At 46.4% G+C, this 19,464-nt stretch overlaps 2 protein-coding genes across 2 annotated transcripts in view; one reads left to right on the forward strand and one right to left on the reverse strand.

Moving 5' to 3' along the window:
* The window catches only part of RBL2 (RB transcriptional corepressor like 2), a 33,568-nt gene extending 29,870 nt beyond the window's left edge, over positions 1-3,698 (forward strand). Inside the window, exons 20-22 of the mRNA XM_056862378.1 lie at positions 805-1,010; positions 2,169-2,333; positions 3,469-3,698. Of these exons, the coding sequence (XP_056718356.1) occupies positions 805-1,010; positions 2,169-2,333; positions 3,469-3,639 (542 nt within the window). The 3' untranslated portion in view covers positions 3,640-3,698. The remainder of the gene's footprint in view (positions 1-804; positions 1,011-2,168; positions 2,334-3,468) is intronic.
* A 4,198-nt stretch (positions 3,699-7,896) lies between these two features.
* AKTIP (AKT interacting protein) lies at positions 7,897-17,702 on the reverse strand. The gene is made up of 9 exons (XM_056862879.1): positions 17,584-17,702; positions 16,617-16,822; positions 13,805-13,869; positions 13,597-13,697; positions 12,924-13,012; positions 12,733-12,831; positions 10,681-10,788; positions 9,651-9,711; positions 7,897-8,190 (listed from the first exon to the last, which is right to left on the reverse strand). The coding sequence occupies exons 1-9, from the start codon at positions 17,623-17,625 to the stop codon at positions 8,083-8,085; spliced, it is 879 nt and encodes a 292-aa protein (XP_056718857.1). The 5' UTR covers positions 17,626-17,702; the 3' UTR covers positions 7,897-8,082.
* Between the last annotated feature and the right edge of the window lie 1,762 nt (positions 17,703-19,464).

A 19,464-nucleotide genomic window follows, 5' to 3' on the forward strand; every position in this document is an offset into this window, starting at 1 on the left:
CCCTTGAGAGCTGTAATTTGGCCCACGAGCCAGCCAAGGCAGTCACCCCCCAGGCCCAATCTGTGCTGGCGTGCCTGCTGCAGCCTCATCAGCCAAGTAAGCCACCCCCTCCACTCTCGATCTGGGCTCCCAACTGAGGCAACTCCCCCCCCCCAGCCTCAATCTGGGCTGGCGAGCCATAACCCGGCCCCACCAAGTAACATTTATGTCATATCTGGCCCTCATAACAAATGAGTTCGACACCCCTGGGTTTGAGTGTTGCATTAGCACCTGGGAGACCCAGGTGCGGATCTACACCCTGCCATGGATGTTTGCTGGATGACCCTGGGCCAGTCACTCACTCTCAGCCTCACCTACCTCACAGGGTGGTTGTTGTGAGAATAACACGGAGGAAAGGAGAACAATGTAGGCCCCTTTGGGGTCTCCGGTGGGAAGGAAGGTAGAATGGAAATGAAGTAAATAAGTAAACATTCCTGAATGCTCTACACTTCCTACACGTTTCCTGTAAAGCAGGCATGTAAGGAAACTGGGAGGAAACTGGCCATTCTATGTTACAGTCCAACCAACGAGGGCTTAGAAACCTATTGAGTTCTAATAAATGCCCTCTGAGAGAGCCACTGAGTTCAAGGCTACCCACCCCGAAGGCGAAGACAATAATCTTACGACAGTATGCACAGGGATGCTTTCGTGCGTCAGATAAAAGAACAGCGAGACGCGCAAGGATATGCTTTCTCAGAAGAGTTTTAAGGGATTCCAGCTGGTAACCTGGGCAGTATTAAAATGTTAAGTGTGTGCCTTTCGTAGCAAGCAGAGACTCCAGCCCAGCGATGAGATCTAGCAGCACGTTACCCGTCCCCCAGCCCAGCAGTGCCCCCCCAACTCCCACGCGTCTGACCGGGGCCAACAGCGATACCGAGGAAGAAGAGCGAGGGGACCTGATTCAGTTTTACAATAATGTCTACACAGACCGAATCGAGGACTTTGCCCGGAGGTATTCCCCAGCCAATGGAGTAAGTGGTCGTACCTTCTTCTCAGTATAATGAATAAACCCTGCCTTAACATCTGGTAGTATTCTCATCCTGTCTACTTTGCAATTCTGCAAGACGGGATGTTTTTAAGAACTGTCATCTTGACTGTAAAAGTTAGATTTTGTGTCTCTGCACACTTTCTCCAAACGGATTTCCCTGCTTATATATCAGCACCACATTTATCTCCTGGTGTTAAAAGTGGTCTGTAGCCATCCTAAGAAACTGTGTTTGTGTGTGTTTGTGTGTGTTCGTGTGTGTGTGTAAAAAGTGCTGTCAAGGCCCAGCAGACTTATGGGGACCCCAACGAGGAGCGTTCAAGGCAGGTAAGCAGAGGTGGTTTGCCGTTGCCTTCCTTGGTGGTCTCCCTTCCAAGTATCGGACCTGCTTCTGCGATCTGACAGGATCGAGCTGTACCATGCCTCCTTCCCTGTGTTCTTAGTAGGATTTAATTCTGCATATAGATCTAGCACGTTGTGCTTGAGTCTCTCAACAGGCAACAGTGTTGTAGCAATTGATATTATGTCACTTTTGAGTAGCAACTGTACATTCTGTGAAACCTTCGCTGTTGTTGTTTTTTAATATGGATTTGGTCCAGTGGTTCTTTCTGCTACTATTTCTCACTTTGCAGGAAATAACTATTAGATCCAACCCTGTCTCTGAATGCAAAACAGAAGTGCATAGTGCATATGTTAATTACCTGTTTGGGAAAGCTGTGAAATAAGGGACCATGTTTTCTTCTCCTTCCTGTGATGATGTTGAAGAAAGGTTGACTGCTGAATGTTTTTTCTTAATATTTAGATCTTCCATAATGTGTGTATACGCAGTTTGACACACAACAACAGAAGAAAATATGCTGATTTAAAAAAACAACAACCATTGTGTGTTGTGTTTACAAATTGTGTCCTTTATGTGCTAATATATCCAGTCTTGAAATTGGTATAATTCTGTCATAATAAGGCACTGAACTGGCTTTAAAGGGGGGGAATAATTGTGTATATGTACAACTATTTAAGGTGGCTCTTTAGCTCGAAACCATATACTGTTCAAAATACTTTCTTACCTGGAAGGGCCCAAATGTTGCCTGCCCTGAGTTCCTCTGTTGATGGTGGCAGATTTAATTTCAAGGCCTTCCCTTCACAGGGTGAAGCTCCCCCCTTGTCTCCGTACCCTTTTGTGAGAAGCGGCTCTCCACGCAAAGTACAACTGTCTCAGAACCACTTGATTTACCTCTCCCCTCACAAAAACGAGTCTGTGCTTTCCCCACGTGAGAAAATATTCTACTACTTCAGCAGCAGCCCGTCCAAGGTGAGAGGCAAGAGTTGACATCTGCCTGCAGCTGGGCTGGGGGGTGTCCCCCAACCTTTTTGAGCCCGCGGGCACCTTAGGAATTCTGATGCAGGGTGACTCGATTGGTAGAGCCTCTGCTTGGCAGGCAGAAGGTCCCAGGTTCAACCCCCGGCATCTCCAGTTGGAGGAATTAGGCAAGTAGGTGATGTGAGAGACCTCTGCCTGAGACCCTGGAGAGTCACTGCCCGTATGAGTAGACAATACTGACTTTGATGGACCAAGGGTCTGATTCAGTATAAGGCAGCTTTGTGTGCTCATGGGTTCACATTCACAGAGGACTCATGAGTGCAGGGGAGAAGAGGGGTAGTTTGAAAATGTACTGGGAAAGAGGGTGGGGGAGAGAGAGAATAAAGCCAACACCGTGCTGCTGAAATAGCATTATTTTAACCTGCACAGCCAATGTTGGGCAAGAACCCCCCACTTACTTTCTTTTTGTAAAAAAACCCACCACTTGGGGGGCACCAGGAAACGTGTCAGCAGGCACTGTGACGTCCACATATGCCACTCTGGGGGCCTTTGCTGTAGCCCATCGTCTCTTGAAAGTTGAGCCCATTTTACTGAAGTGACGGCTCACAATTTATTTACCTTTGCTGGGTAGCTATATATATATTGGCTTGATAGCAGCAAGCTATTGAAAGGAGGCTTCAGGTAACAGTGCAGCTATACTGTGGAATTGTGAAACTCCCTGCCCCAGGATGTGGTGGTGTCTGCCAACTTGGAAGGCTTGAAGAGGGGAGTGAACACGTTCATGGAGGAGAGGGCTATCCATGGCTGCTAGTCAAAATGAATGCTAGTCACGATGCATCCCTATTCTCTACAGGATCAGAAGAGCATGTCTATTATATTAGGTGCTGTGGAACACAGGCAGGACAATGCTGCTGCAGTCGTCTTGCTTGTAGGCTTCCTAGAGGCACCTGGTTGGTCACTGTGTGAACAGACTGGGGGACTTGATGGGCCTTGGTCTGATCCAGCAGGGCTTCTCTTATGTTCTAAGGTTTCCCAATGTTTGGGGGGGGGGGGGCAAACACAGCTGCACTTGAACGGGCCCCCAGCAACCACACTGAAGTGCCCTTCTGGTTTCCTGCTGTTTCAGAGGCTTCAAGAAATCAACAGTATGATAAGAACTGGGGAGACCGTGACCAAGAAGAGGGGCATCGTCCTGGAGGAGGGAGCCGAATCGCCAGCCAAGCGCATGTGCCCTGAAAACCACACCGCCCTCCTACGGCGACTGCAAGATGTGGCCAATGACAGAGGGGCTCATTGACGTTGGTTACACTGAGCTGGGTTTGTTTTCTGACGCTCAGCCAGTAGGGACAGGGCTTATAAGCCTTCCCTGTTTTTGAGGCACTTTCCAAGGAGTAATGAAGCATTTTTAACTCTTTCTTTTGGGAAGGGTGGTATTGTTTCTGTCACCTGAGGAACTGCAGTGTGTGAAAGAGAGTCCAGCTTTCCTTGCTTGAGATGGGACTGCAGCGCTGAACCCAGTTAGGTGGGGAGTAGAGATTTGCCTCCGCGTTACCTCCCACTTCAGCGTACCTACGGAGAATGTTTTTAACTGCGAGAAGGACAGACTTTTTAAACTTATTGGCAAAAGTGATAAATGTATAACCCAGTAGGTGTTTTAATGACCGGCTTTTTTTTAAACAGCAGAAAGCATTAATTTTGTGTCTTTTAAGCTGTGTGGTAAACCTAGTGGTTGTGCTTGGAAGCTGTAGCATTGCAAAAAAAGATAATCACTCCCCCCCACAAAAAATCTCTGTTTTCAGTTTAATGATGGAATTTGCTCCATGACCTTAACTATTCGACCCCAGGCTATGGCTGCTGTAGCTGTAGGTTTTTTAAAAAAAATCTTGGGCCTTCGGAGAGCTTCAGCATTCTTGAAGGATAGTAGTGAAGGCCACACCATATCAAAGAAGCAGCAGCGGTCCTTTTTGGCAGGAGGTGGGGGATTAAGCTCATTCCTTCCCTGGTGCCCTTTAGGGGTTAATGTAGTGTTAGGGTCTTTTTACACAAATACAATGCATTATGTTGCTTTTAGCCGTGCAATGTCAAGCAAACTCTTAAGCAGAGAGCTCCAAAGCGGGTTAAGAGTTTCCCTGTCTACTTACGATGGCACTTTTTAAGAGAATATATTTTAAATAGCCAAATCCTAAAACGATGCATGTTTTCCCTGTTAAAAATGCCTTAATGTATTTATTTTGAGTATGCAGTAGTTAACACTTCGAACTTGAAATATATTCATTTCTGGGGCTGTCAAATTGTTTTCTTACCCTTGCTTAGCCCTCCACCAGGTTACCCTTTTGTATATTACAGTCGTCTTGTGGTCAGATGAATTTAAATGCTTAGCGGGCTATTTCACAGATTAGTGCTTTTAAGTTTGTGGGGGGGGGGAAGGAGAGGGGTGTCTGGGGCGATATATACTAGCAGCATTCGCACAAGGTTTGGCAAATAACATTCTACTCTTCTAGAAGAAACAAGTTGAAATGAAGGCAATGAGGAGTGCTGCACATTAGACATTTGATCGGTTTTTATGAGGGTTGCTGAAAAGAAACCACATTTGTTGACACAACCGTCCATAACACATAGCGTGCAAGCGATCGTTGCTAGGGACGCAAACGACAGCTTGGATCTCCTAACACGCAAGCAGAAGCATATTTTGACTACAGTGCAGTTCTGCTTGTGCAAAGCCTAGCACTTTTCTTCCTATGTTTGTTGTGCAAGTGGAAACATTCATTTGTTTTGGGGGGGATACAAGGATTTTGAGTTTGTACAAGCATCCACTGTGGTGGTCTTTTGTTGCTGTTCTGCTTGCACAAGTGGAAAGCTTGCACTGGATACAACCCATTGAGCTTGAAAAAGGAGCACTAATAAGACTATTTGGTAACAAAAAAAATCTAAATCAGTACTGCTGAAACTGACTAGTAATAAAGACCCATTCCTAGACTGTAGAAACAGGAAACACTAGCAACTGAATTCATATTAGTTCTGTAGTCCTAACAGAAGGTATGTCCTCCAGCAGTACCTTTTGTCAGGAATAAACTAGGTACTAAACTACAGCTGGACAATCACAACGTGATTGGTAACGGCGTTCTACCATAGCAGGATTGATCTTACCCTGAAGATCTCTGCATACATTTCCTTGTACAGAAGGAAAGGTATGGCAGAAGGACCCAATATACTCTTGAGAGCCTTGCCTTTCACCACAGCTGTAGTACTACGAAAGCAGTCGAGTTATTGGGTCAAGTGGAAGCCACTTGAACCTGTAGGAAAAACTTGTCCAAAAGCAATAAAATGACAGCATTTTGGCATATTATTAACCTGGTTATGTATTAAAGAACTAGTTTGGCTTAGTAACACCTTGCTATTATTTTTTTAAAGCATGAAATGTCCGTTCAGTTACTGGAGAAAGGAATGCAGAAGGCACCTTTTATTAAATCACAGTCCTGGGTGTGTCTAGTACAAGTATTGACTGCTTCACTGCCCACAGCCCTTTTAACTGGGAGGGGCTGTGGTTCAGTGGTAGAGCATCTGCTTGGCATGCAGAAGGTCCCAGGTTCAATCCCTGGCATCTCCAGTTAAAGGCACTAGGCAAGTAGGTGATGTGAAAGACTTCTACCGGAGAGCCACCGCTGGTCTGAGTAGACTATACTGACTTTGATGGACCGAGGGTCTGATTAAGTATAAGGCAGCTTCATGTGTTCGTGTGAACTGAAGACCCCAGGGCTCCGACATGGAGCCTTTGGAAAATGAGGTTGTAAGTAGAATTACTTTCGCCCAGCTGCTGAGAAATCTCTTAGGAAAAATAAAGCCATTGGGTCTTTAAAAAGCCTCATCATACCGCAGCCATAATACACTTTGAGCCAGGCAAGCCACACAACTGTGGGTGGATCCCACCCAGGAGTAGCGCTAATTTCGTGAGAGCGGGGACATTGTTTTAATGAATGAGTAACACAAGGCTGATCCACCCAACCTAATAGCAGATTGTTTGATTGTTCTCTAGCGTCCGAGAACAAACAATGTTCAAAGTGCCCTCGTGCGCTCTTCACACAAAGCAGGTAATGGCACGTCTAGTGTACAAGAACAGCAATCACACTCAACCTGTTATAATTAAAGCCTTGTGTTTGGCAACTGTGGTATTTGGGGTTTTTAAAAGACAGCAGGCAAAGCTGAACAAAACAAAGCGTCCCAATATCATCTCAATTCCAAAATGAGAAACACTGACAATTTCTTTTACAATTAGATCAAGGAGACAGGTGGTCATCAAGAACACAACCCTTTGGCCTGCGCCAGGATCAGGTAGGGGTACACTTCCTTCTGCTTTTGACCCAGGATTGATCCACCCAGTTTTTTCATTCAATCTTGTCCTATTCTCCTAATTCCCCTGTCCACATGGTTCCCATGAACTCCAAAATAGTCTTTTTCAGTGGGCAAAGGTGATATATTTCCTTTCCTTTTTCAGCAGCAGCAGATCTGGCCACATTTTTGCTAGTGATGCACCTAAAGCAGGGGTCCCCCATTTGGTGTCTTGACCCCCAACTTAAGGACTTCATACAAAGTATGTTTCTGAACAACAACAACAAGAAGCAGCAGATGTTTTACCGTGACTGGTCTTTTATTTTTATTTTTTAAGATGCCACTATTAAACACACATTAGTCATGTCAGCCTGTCCTGTTATCACTAAGGGAAGCTACCCAGATCCTCTAAGATTTTATTAAGCCAAGAATTGCACGCTGAGCTGATTTTTGTTCTAGCCGTACGAAACCTGGTAACCGTCTACCCCACCCACCCACCCACCCCGGCTTGAGTTGTTGTCCAGCCTGACTAATGAGTGATTTAAGGCTGCCTCCTAACATAGACCTAACGCATCTCAAGACCGGCATTTTAAGATGCATGCACACATCACAACGGGGAGGAAGACAAAAAGAAAGGCAACGCTGCATTCTCTCAACAGTTGTTGAAACTTTTGCAAAGTGTGTGTCCTTTACAATGAAAAATATCTGATTCAGCTCTTCCCCACCCAGTATGACGGCTGCAGGCAATTGTATTGTGGATCTGAAGATGTAGTAAAGCTACGCTAGAAAGCAGCCTGTAGCGACAACGCTGGAAATCAGTTTACACGTCATGGTACATGCCAATTTCAACCTTCTTGCCAGCAAGGGGCAGCAAGGAATCCAAAAAAACCAACTATTTACAAATTTCATATCCTAACGTATTTACAATAGAAACCGAATGCATTTAAAAGTTTTTAAATATAGTTATTTTACTCTGCTATATTAGTTTACATAAACACAAGATTACCTCTGGAATCAAGTATCTCCTGCCCACCCTTTTAAGTTAAAAAAACAACAACCCACCTAGTCCTGGAAGGAAAATAATAATTAAAAAAGCTTAAAAGTAACCCACTTAAGAACCTCAGCATACGAGGTATTTGCCACCCAGGGTGGCGTTTGCTACCAAAAGCCCAGCCAAGTTACGAGCTACTTTCCAACTTGTGGGCTGTAGTTAAAACGTATAAAAACAATCAAGAAGAGTCCAAGCCAATCCATTTGAGCGGGTTTACTCGAGTCACTGTTAGTATTTTACTCTTTACTAATCCAAAGTCAAGAAGGAAAAAAAAAATCCACCGCTTTGCCATCTGGCTCACTTGTTACATTCCCTTTTCCTGCAGAAAGTGTTGAGTGCTTTTTTCTTCCCTGTCCGCAGGAGTTAAGTAGGCAGAGTCTTTTCCTCTTTGCTGAAAGGCTCGACCGAGCCGGGCTTTACCCATGACAGGCCAGACACTTGTGTATTTTTGCACTGTGGATCCTCTGACTTCTAGGAAGGAGGTAGGAAAAGAATTAAGTTATCAGTTTATTCATGTTCTACAGTTATGTAAGAGCCTCCCAAAGCCACATGCAATTAAGATCATCGATTAAAACTGGCTCAGATGAATCTGATATATACGGTGTTAATCCTGCAAGAGCTCTCCTGTTTAAGCCAGCGTAGTGTAGTGGTTAAGAGCGGTGGACTCTAATCTGGAGAACCGGGTTCGATTCCCCACTTCTCCATATGAAGCCAGAACTGCACACAATACTCCAAGTGTGGCCTGACCAATGCTGTGTACAGCGGATTTCAGGCTGCCTCCTAACATAGACCTAACGCACCTCAAGACCAGCATTTTAAGATGCATGCAAACATCACAACTATCAAGTAGTACTGAGCAAGAGTCCTTCAAGGCAGTTCTCCTTCCATGGAGGTTTTTAAGAGGAGGTTAGATGGCCATCTGTCAGCAATGCTGATTTTGTGACCTTAGGCAGATGATGAGAGGGAGGGCATCTTGGCCATCTTCTGGTCACTGGGTGTGTGTGTGGGGGGGGGGGGAGAAGGCAGTTGTGAATTTCCTGCATTGTGCAGGGGGTTGGACTTGATGACCCTGGTGGTCCCTTCCAACTCTATGATTCTAAGGCTTTTAAAAATATATAAATATAAAAACTGCAGGAGAGTTTACAACTGTATTAGGTAACGGACTGCCTGAAGATCTAACACCACAAACAAAATAAAGCTGGAAGGAGCTCAGACGCAGTGCAAGGAAATAGGGCAGTCCGAATTCTTACCTGATGATGGGTCTGGTCATAATATGTTCATCCACCAGTCTGAGTGGGTGCAACCAGTCTGAGTAGGCCCCAGCCTTTGAGGATGGAGGCAACTTGCATGAGGGTCTGGGGTTGCAAGAAGACCCTCCTAGCCCCAGAGGGAATTCCAGAACTCTACAGACATACATATATCCCTAGCAATGATAAACAAGAGCAAGCTAATTCTCTCCAGACTGGTGGATGAGCCTATTAAAGGTGACTAAGTGTTGAAAGGAAGAGGAAAGAGCTAGAGTTAACCCTTTCCTCCTACACTGATCCAGAAAAGAACTCAATTCATTAGAAGCCAAGTTAACACACACCTCCAGAGCAAAGGAAGGAGAAGCGAATTCCTTCTTCTGCACACTGTGCCTGAGAGAGTTTACTAGATGGTACATAGAACTGCAAGCTGAGCTATTTACAGTACTCAAGGATTTCAGCAGTGCTTAAAGAGGGATTCCAAACACACCAAACTGGGATCCTGGTTGGCCTGCATTTTTTGAAAATCATACCAGCTTCCACTGTCCAGCGTCTTACATCTCATGTTGGAGTCTGGCTATACAAGTCACATAAAACTTGTTGCAATTCCCCGACACAGAAGCAATTACACTTTGGATTTTTTACGGCTCACATTTCTACAGTAAGCAAGCGGGATCTTTTCCATACCTTCTGGCTCAACATCTTCTCTCTAGTTTCATCATGTATAGCTGGATTCCACGGTGAAAAACTGAAGATGCAAGCAGAACAGAAGCCTACTGAGTTGGGATGTCTCCCAAATTCACCACCACAGTAAGGTAGAAATGTAAGAGGCGTTATTTAAAAAAAAAAAATCAGTATTGCTGAACATGAAAACAACTACTCCCCAAGATTCACATACCCATCTTTAAGCAAAACTATGCGTGAATATGAAGCCACCCTTGATTCAAGTCCAGTATCACCTAAGAAGCCAATAAGATTTTTGTGGTGTGAACTTTCAAGAGCCAAAGCTTCCTTCCTCAGGTACCCTTGAAACCTCATACCCCAAAAATCTTGTTGGTCTCTAAGATGCTACAGGACTTGAACCTCACTCTACTACTGCAGACCTGAATGTCTACCCTCTGAATGAAGAGGGGTTGGTTTTTATATGCTGACTTTCTCTACCACTTAAGGGAGAATCAAACTGGCTTACAATCACCTTTCCCTTCCCCTCCCCACAACAGACACCCTGTGAGGTAGGTGGGGCTGAGAGAGCTGTGACTAGCCCAAGGTCACCCAGCTGGCTTCGTGTGTAGGAGTGGGGAAACAAATCCAGTTCACCAAATTAGCCTCCACCGCTCATGAGGAGGTGGGAAATCTAACCCGGTTCTCCAGGTCAGAGCCCACCGCTCTTAACCACTACACCACACTGGCTCCCATCCTCAAGAATTACCAGCTCCTGAATAAATTTGGCATCTCCCCCCTCCCATGGGATGGCTAGCAATAAGATGAGACAATACAGACGTAAGCTAGGCTTTAAAACACTTCAAACGTAGCTCTATTTAACCCTTCAATCCTACGAGCAAAAGTTAAGTAGAAATTAAGGCAACCCAGTTCACCAGTGTCCATTGCAAAAATTTCCATCTATGGTGGTGTCATGATATGGTGGTGCAGGGCTGGAACACCATCTGTGCCCACACAGCCGCACATGGCACATTAAAACACTAAGAAATCCCCTTACCTAATTGCATAGGGGTCCTCTATTTTCGGCGGATCAAATAAATGACTGCTGCATAGCTTAACACTGTCGACCACCTTGCTTTTGAAAAGCTGGACGTCCTTTTCATATCTAGGGGAGCAACAGAGCAAAACAAAAGCACGCCTTTAGAACCAAGACCACGGTCACACAGCCCGGAAAACCTACAAGAACCAATGAACTCTGACCGTGAAAGCCTTCGACAATATTTTGAACGCCTTTAGAACATTTCCCCTTGGATGGGAAAGCATTCTGTAGCTGCGAGGGAAACTTGAGATTTTTGGGGCTTTCCGGACCCACAAAAACCATGAACATATAAACACAAAGGTAAGCTACAAGAAATCAGGAAGAAAGCCCCCCACCCTTCCAACTTTAGTACAAATGTCTCAAGGGGCCGTGGCTCAGTGGTACAACCTGGAAATGCCAGGGATTGAACCTGGAACCCAGGTTCAATCTCTGGCATTTCCAGTAAGGACCAGGTGATGTGAAAGGACCTCAAGCCTGAGACTTTGGAGGCCCGCTGCCAGTCTGAGTAGACCAGGAGTCTCCAACCTTTTTGAGCCTGTGAGTACCTTTGGAATTCTTTTGAAATTAAATCAAGAGTTTCGGTCTAGACATTAGGAAGCATTTTCTAACACAGAGGTTCCTCAGTGGAACAGGCTTCCTCGGGAGGTGGTGATCTCTCCTTCCCTGGAGGTTTTTAAGCAGAGGCTAGATGGCCATCTGCCAGCAATGCTGATTCTATGACCTTAGGCAGATAATGAGAGGGAGGGCATCTTGGTCATCTTCTGGGAATGGAGTAGGGGTCACTGGGGATGTGGTGGTGGGGGAGATAGTTGTGAATTTCATGTGTTGTGCAGGGGGTTGGACTAGATGACCCTTGTGGTCCCTTCCAACTCTATGATTCTATGAATTCTGACAGTCTGGTGGGCACAGCCACAAAGTAGCTGCTCCAGCTTACATTCAAGTCATAGAGTGAAGATTCTCTTGCTGTGATGGTAGCAGATTCTAAAGCAATGTTTTTAAAAAATCTGCACAGCCAATGAAAAGCCTTGTTAGGCAAAAGCCCCAGTTGGCCCTGCCCACTTTCTAAAAACATTTGGTAGGAACCGAGAAAGGGGCAGGCAGGCGCCATGGCGCCCACAGGCACTATGTTGGGGACCCCTAGAGTAGACAATTCTGACTTCGATGGGTCTGATTCAGTATACAGCAGTTTCATGTCTCTTATATGGAAGCAGGGAAGGGAGAAACCGTGCTCCCATCTTTAGCTTCTCTGGTAAACACAGCAGGAGAACTGTCTTGCTTTGGTTTATTAGAAATCTTCCCTGTCCCGTCCCCCCCACCCCCATGGGCTCAGCAAGGGGCTAGCAGATCTTCCCCACCCTCAACTGGACAATATCTGGAAGCACAAGGCACTATTTAAAAAAAAAAAAAAGGAAGGCGTTCATTATAACCCTAAGGGATTCTTGAAAAGCAACTGCAGAGACACAGAAGAGCTAGATTCGAGTCCAGTAGTGCCTTGGATACCAACGGGAATGAGCTTTCGAGAATCAAGGCTCCCTTATCAGATCTGACAAAGGGAGCTTTGCTCCTCGAAAGCTCATACTCTGAAACTATTGTCAGTCTCTAAGGTGCTACTGGACTCAAATCTAGCTGTTCTACTGGAGGCCACCATGACTACCCTCTGAAAATGAAGCATGCACAGAAAAATCAACTTTTGACATGGTGTAGGGACAAGCAAGCCAGGCCGCAGAAACTACACCTCCCCCCCAGACAGGGCTGGCCCTTAGCCTTGGTGGTGGAAAGAGCCGTCAAGCTGCAACCGACCCATGGCGACCCCATCGGTATTCTCAAGGCAAGAGACAGAGGCGGATCACCACTGCCTGCCTCTGTGCAGTGACCCTGGGCTTGCTTGGCAGTCTCCCATCCCAAGGACTAACCAGGTCCCAACCCTGCTTAGCTTCCAGGCCCTGACGAGATCAGGCTAGCCTGGCCCGTCCCAGTCAGCCTTACTGAACCCCAAGCCGGAAAACTTACAGCACAGCAGCTTCAGGGTTTAGCGGGCTGGTAGTGTCAATCTTATAAAAAACTCTGCGGGCGTACATCAGGATTTGCCATATGTGGTTGTGGTTTCGCCTTTAGGGAGAAGCGCAATAAAACTATCATTAGCGGGGCATCCCGACAAAGCTCCAGCTCCCAAACCCGAGCTTCCTGTACCTCCCACTGACCTCCACTTGGCAAAGGCCCTTTTCACATCCAGTTCTCCCGAGACGGGATCAACCAGTGGGTGGAAGATGGGCAGGTCGAAGACCAGGCGCTGAGGGGGTGGAAAGAGAGAAATTTTAGAATCAAGCTAAAGCTGAGTCTGCTGGGGGTGGGGCTAAACAGCCTAAATGAAAAGAATCACAAACAGCTTAGCTTTTTGATCTCCTGGGAGACGTTGGCATCAGCAACAAATCATTGCCCATCTTGTATATTTATATATCCGTTTCATTTTTAACCCACCTTCCTTCCAAGGGGCTCCAGTGGTTGCATATGGTTTGCTGTCTGTATTCTGTTTTATTCTCTGACCAGCCCTGTGACTAGCCCAAGGTCGCCCAGCTGGCTTCACCAGATTAGAGTCCACCGCTCATGTGGAGGAGTGGGGAATCCAATTTGGTTCCCCAGACCAGAGTCTGTTGCTCCAAACCACCACTCTTCACCACTACACCACTCTGGCTCGCATCTCCTTCTGCTAAGAGCAAGCAGTGGGACCGAAACTCCAAGCAACATGCATGCTCTTGCATTTTTGCTTAGCAAGCCAAGGCCTTTCCAGGAACGTAAACAACCCCTTCCCCATAAACCACTCAAATAAATAAGAGGATGCCCCAAGTCTTGGCAGTCCTAGCACAACAAACTTACCGGACAGTCACCATCTGGATAGTTGTCAGGGATGTAGACTGTAAATTTAAACACACCGTCCTGATACAGGCCGTGCCGTATGAATATAACTCCAAACCACACTGAGGGGCAAAGAGGAGAGGAAGAAAGGAAATGATGAACGGGTGCAATTGAAAAAGTACTTTAAAATAGGGAGGGGGGGAGAAACAGAAGTTATATTTAAACTTACTTAACGCCGATTGGTAAGAAGGCTGCACGTAGACACCCGGCAGCTTCTGCTTCACGACCAGAGTGCTGCAGAAAAACAAAAACATAAAAACAGGTTATTGATTATTTATGTATTTAATAGCCCAATGGAGACCTAGAGTGGCATACGCTGTTCTCACTTCCATTTTATCCTCACAACCCTGTGAGGTGGGTTAGGCTGAGCGCGTGCGACTGGCCCACAGTCACCCAGCAAGCTTCCATGGCAGAGCGGGGATATGAACCCGGGTCTCCCAGAACCTATTTCAACTCTCAAACCACTACGCAGCAGCAATCAAATCAACGGTTAGCGAACGGCTTTCCAGCCTTCTCAAAAACCTTATTTATATAGGTTTTCCATCTGGCCAGCAACTAAGGATGTCTCTCCTTCCAAACCAGAAGTCACAGACAACCCTGCACTGGCCCACACCGGCCTAAAAGCCTCTGCGTGAGAGCCCCAAGTGCTTTTATTTCATGGGATTACCTTACATAGTTTGTGTGTGTGTGTGTGTGTGTGCATGCATGCACACACATGTATTATCCAGGCGTTAATGTACAGCAACGTCTGAGTAATATTCCTGTCTTTTTAAAAAAATCAAGAAGTTGTTGGCAGAATTACAAGCTCCTCTGGGGCTGGCCATGGAGCTCTGGCCAAGGTTTTCCAGCATCAGAGAAAGCCGAGCCAAGGGCAGGCGGTCAAATGTGGACAGCTGCCTTGCTTGCAAGAGTAACGGAGAGGCACTTGGATATCAAAGAGCCCCTTCCAGACTCGAGGGAATAGGAAAACCCAATCAGGATTTAAGGTCTATGTGTGCTATGTACACAGAGAAGCACCAGACTCACCAATCAAAGATAAAGTTATTCTTTATTGGGGAAATACATTTAGGATAGAAAGCGAGCTTCTAGCTGCCTGACTATCTAAGGAGGGGGAGAGAGACTTCCAAGAAGAAGCGGGAAGTTAGGCCTAAGAATATCAGCCTAATTATTTTCAAAGGCTTTCACGGTCAGAGTTCATTGGTTCTTGTAGGTTATCCGGGCTGTGTGACCGTGGTCTTGGTATTTTGTTTCCTGATGTTTCGCCAGCAGCTGTGGCAGGCACCTTCAGAGGAGTAACACTGAAGGACAGTGTCTCTCAGTGTCAAGTGAGTAGGAAGAGTAATATATAGTCAGAAAGGGGTTGGGTTTGTGCTGAGTCATTGTCCTGCAAAAAGTATCAAAGGTAAAGAAAATACCAAGACCACGGTCACACAGCCCGGATAACCTACAAGAACCAATGTAAGTCTAAGTTCAGACAAGGGGTGTGGAAAGGTCTCTGGCCTTACAGCTCTACTTGTCCGCTCCCTGTTAGATCTTCTTCCCAATTCCTTTGCACGCTAGGCATTGCCACTTCCAACACTAGGCAGGCAGGCAGAGGAAGACAACTCCAGAGCAAGAGGCCACAGTGATGGAAAGAACATGAGCAACGAGAGATAACTATGTGGGTGGTGGGGAAAACAGAATGACATCTACGTTCCCGACACTCCTAAGGAAAATCAGGAAAAGGACTATGGTTCAGCAGCACAGAACCTCCTACAAGATTCTGTACATGGCACCCATCGTGAAGAGGACCAAGGATAGTCAGGAAAGGGTTACTGGACTAGCGGTTCAACTTTGTATAAAGCAGCCTCTGTATCTGCATGTGACCTCATTTCCTGTTTGTGTCGATGGGGTTTGCACAGTACCTCTCTTGGCAAGCCAAGCTTTTGAGCTGAAGATGAATAGGCCCTCAGCCTGGGAGAAACAAGAAGAACTGATGCATGAGAAAAACTGAGGACTTAGTTCATTTGAACCTCTCTTGCCTTGGGGATAATGTGTCTTCTTTCAACTTATCTTTTTTTTCTTTCTTTTTTTGCCTCTGAGCACACATTATGCAACATGGATCCGATTGCACCCCTGAGAAGAGACATCCGAGGCTTTGTTTCAGCTGAAGGTCACCTGAGAACTAGCGAGGGAGCCATGCCCCCTTCCCAGCACCGCGGCCTTCATAATGGAATTTTACCCAGCTGTTCGGTGACAGCAGTGGAGAAAGGCGTTTTCATAAGTAAGCTTTTGATTGGCCGACGTGTCAAAGACCAGTCAACGAGACCACCGTAAGGGCCCTCGCCAACTGCGTGCCACAAGCTGAGGCTGGCTGCTGAAAAATTTATACCTATAATTACTTATAATTATGCATGGTGTGGAGAGAGTGGGCAGGTAGCTTTTCTCCCTCTCTCATAATACCAGAAGGCGGGGCCATCTGCTGAAGCTGGAGGGTTAGAGATTAAAAGCAGATAAAAGGAAGTATTTCTTCACAGAAGGCATAGTTAAACTGTGGAACTCCCTGCCCCAGGATGTGGTGATGGCTGCCAACTTGGAAGGCTTTAAGATGGGAGTGGACATGTTCCCTACTCCTCCACATGAGCAGCGCATGCTAGTCTGGTGAACTAGGGTTGGTTTTCCCTACTCCTACACATGAAGCCAGCTGGCTGACCTTGGGCTAGTCACAGCTCTCTTTGAACTCTCTCAGCCCTACCTACCTCACAGCATGTCTGTTGTGGGGAGGGGAAGGGGATTGTAAACTGGTTTGATTCTGCCTTAAGTGGGAGAGAAAGTCAGCATATAAAAACCAACCCTCCTTTTTGTGCAAATGCCACTAAAAGACACAGAATATATTCGGAATGCTGAACATTTCCTAAGAAATGGATATGAAAGTATGGAATGGATATGAAACAACACAAGCAAACTACATTGCATGGTATCTTTTGTTCCAACACACGTACAATTCTGCCAGGAGGGAGTATTCCAAGTAGAAAGGCCCGTAAGAGGCGTGCGTCCCATTTGTAGACTGAGCAGAAAGGGCAGGAGAAGCAGGTTTGGTCATTGGCACAGCGTTCTTGGGAATCGTCGGCAGCTGCTTTTTGGGGGCGGTGCGGGGAGGGCTGTTCTTTGGCTCGCCAGCCAGGGCCTTTTCTTCGGTTTCAGGCCTCTGTCGAAGAATGCAAATGAAGAAAGATTAAACCTTCATCCCGGCGGTATTTACTGACGAAGGTTTCATGTGGAGCTAAGACACCAAGCTGAACTTTTATGAGGGGGGAAAATTAATTCTGCCAGTTCTAACAGTTATTATTATATATCTGGTTGCTTTGTTGAATTTGGCTAATCTGCAGCAGTGGAATCTGCTGAGGTTTGGCAGCAAGCAAATACTCCCTTTGAGTTGCTGCCCTACTCTTTATGGCCAGGAAACAGGGTTGTCAACCTCCAGGTGAGGCCTGGAGATCTCCCAGATCTTTCCAGACTATGGAGAACAGTTCCCCTGGAGAAAAAGCTGCTTTGGAGGGTGGACTTTATGGCATTATACCATGCTGAGGTCCCTCCCCTCCTTAAACCCCCATGCTCCACTCCCCAAATAGATATCAATTTTCCCCAGCTGGAGCTGGCAACCTGACCAGGAATCCTCTCCTAAGCAAACCGTGGTTTGAAAAGCACGTAAGAGAACCACTCTGTGGCGGGCGAACGGTCCTGAAACACTTCACAGGTACCAAGAGAGATCTCTTGCATCTTCAGATTGTGTTTTTGACTGGATAGCAAAATACCGATTTTTGATCCGTGCCAAGTTTTTCATTAACATGCTTTATTTATGCAGCTCCATTGCTCTGAATGTATTGAAGAATGGGCACAGGAATTGACTCACAAAATGCATTGGCTTTGCCAAAAGTGTTCTGCCTTGGCTAGCTGTTCATACTCTACCTTGCGCACAGAACTTGTAGACATGCTCCAGAAGGTATTCATAACGTGTATTCCAAGGAGAAGGTGGTAAATATTTCTATGCCTCCCAACTGACCGGCTTTCTGGAGTGGCTTCCTATCCTGGAAACACAAGGTGAAGGTTGATCGACTTGGTGACTTCTTTGTCATATGGCGATTCCAACTTAGGAAAAAAAGAGACACACAACTTCCCACCATTGGAAACACTTACAGGTGGTCTTTATATTCACACCCAGGTTACTTTGCAGACATTTTTAATTGACATATTTGACTTGAATCGAACAGGATAAACAGCTGGATAGCCAGCTTGAATAATAAGAGTTGGTTTTTACATGCTGACTTTCTCTACCACTTACGGGAGAATCAAACCGGCTCACAATCACCTTCCCTCCCCATCCCCACAACAGACACCCTGTGAGGTAGGTGGGGCTGAGAGCTCTAAGAGAGCCGTGACTAGCCTAAGGTCACCCAGCTGGCCTCATGTGTAGGAGTGAGGAAACCAACCCGGTTCACCAGATTAGCCTCTGCTGCTCATGTGGATGAGTGGGGAATCAAACCTGGTTCTCCAGATCAGAGTCCACCGCTCCAAACCACTATATCATACTGGCTGGAGCCATCCAAAACAGATCTCCCTCTTATGGCCACACACTTAGAAGCACAGAATCCCAAAGACTTGCTCAGAGTAGCCCATAAATAGGAAGACTGAGCGTTCCTCCCCCCTCCCCCCACCTAGGACACAGTTGCATGTCCTCTCTACAAAAACGTGTTCCCGATCCCAAATTTGGCAAGATGAGAATAAAGGGGTGGGAGGAAACAATCTGTCCCCCACGTAGCTCTCATGATTGGAAGGCTTAGACTCATCGGGGCTGATAGAGCTACAGGAAAAAAGGCAGTCATTCTGCCCCCCGCCCCCCCCAGCCAGGCTAATTTCTGATTTTGGAGAATGCAAGGGTAGCACTTGCAGGTTGGATGATCCTTCTCTGCAAGAGGCTGTCTCTCCCCCCCACCCCCCGCAAAATATATATATCGCAAAGTACTGTAACATGACCTTCCAAAATTACATAGGATAAACCACGTCAGAGCTCAAAGTGAGAACCCTGTATAGAGAACTCCCTGGAGAAGCCTACTAGGGAAGGTGTTCCACGCAACTCTGATGGAAACTGCAAGATAAGGCGTTCTTTACAGCAGCTAATACATGTGGCGTAACATAGGGAATATGAGCAGTAAGAGCAAAGGGCACACCACTCACAACCTAGACACCAAAAGCTGTAGCAGCATGTTCAGGACCCGACACAACCCTATTCTTGGGTAACAGAGACTGTGGGGAATCTTGCTGCCCAAATACCATCCTGGAGCAAAGGAAGGCTGGGGGAATAATAAAAATAGGCACACGTGATGGCCACCTGGAAAATGCCATCATGTGTTTAATCCTAACCCAGCAGTCCCCAACATTTTTGAGCCTGCAGGCACCTTTGCAATTTTGAGAGGGGGTGGTGAGCAAGATGGCTGCCACAGGAGGCGGAGCAAAAGGGCTAATGAAGGAAGTGGGGCCAACCATATCGCCCTCCTTGCTTGGCAAAAGAATCACAGAAGGGGCATAAGACGTAAACAAGGAAAGACTCATGGGGAGAGGAAAAAGGAGAAGAAGAATTGGTTTTTATATGCCGACTTTCTCAACCACTTAAGGGAGACTCAAACCGGCTTACAGTCCCCCACCCTTCCCCACAACAGACACCCTGTGAGGTAGGTGGGGCTGAGAGAGCTCTAAGAGCTGTGACTAGCCCAAGGTCACCCAGCTGGCCTCATGCGTAGGAGTGGGGAAAACCAATCCGGTTCACTAGATTAGCCTCCTCCGCTCATGTGG

This window comes from Euleptes europaea, chromosome 17 (assembly GCF_029931775.1).
Source record: "Euleptes europaea isolate rEulEur1 chromosome 17, rEulEur1.hap1, whole genome shotgun sequence".
In the NCBI taxonomy this organism is placed as follows: domain Eukaryota; kingdom Metazoa; phylum Chordata; class Lepidosauria; order Squamata; family Sphaerodactylidae; genus Euleptes; species Euleptes europaea.

What these genes read in the sequence shown, in the direction of transcription:
- AKTIP (XM_056862879.1), bottom strand. Translation starts at nt 17,625, where the DNA reads ATGAATACCTTCTGGAGCATGTCTACAAGTTCTGTGCGCAAG. An exon ending in CTACAAGTTCTGTGCGCAAG is followed by an intron (nt 16,823 to 17,583) that starts GTAGAGTATGAA and finishes ATTCTTCGACAG; the next exon opens with AGGCCTGAAACCGAAGAAAA. An exon ending in TTCTTACCAATCGGCGTTAA is followed by an intron (nt 13,698 to 13,804) that starts GTAAGTTTAAAT and finishes TTTGCCCCTCAG; the next exon opens with TGTGGTTTGGAGTTATATTC.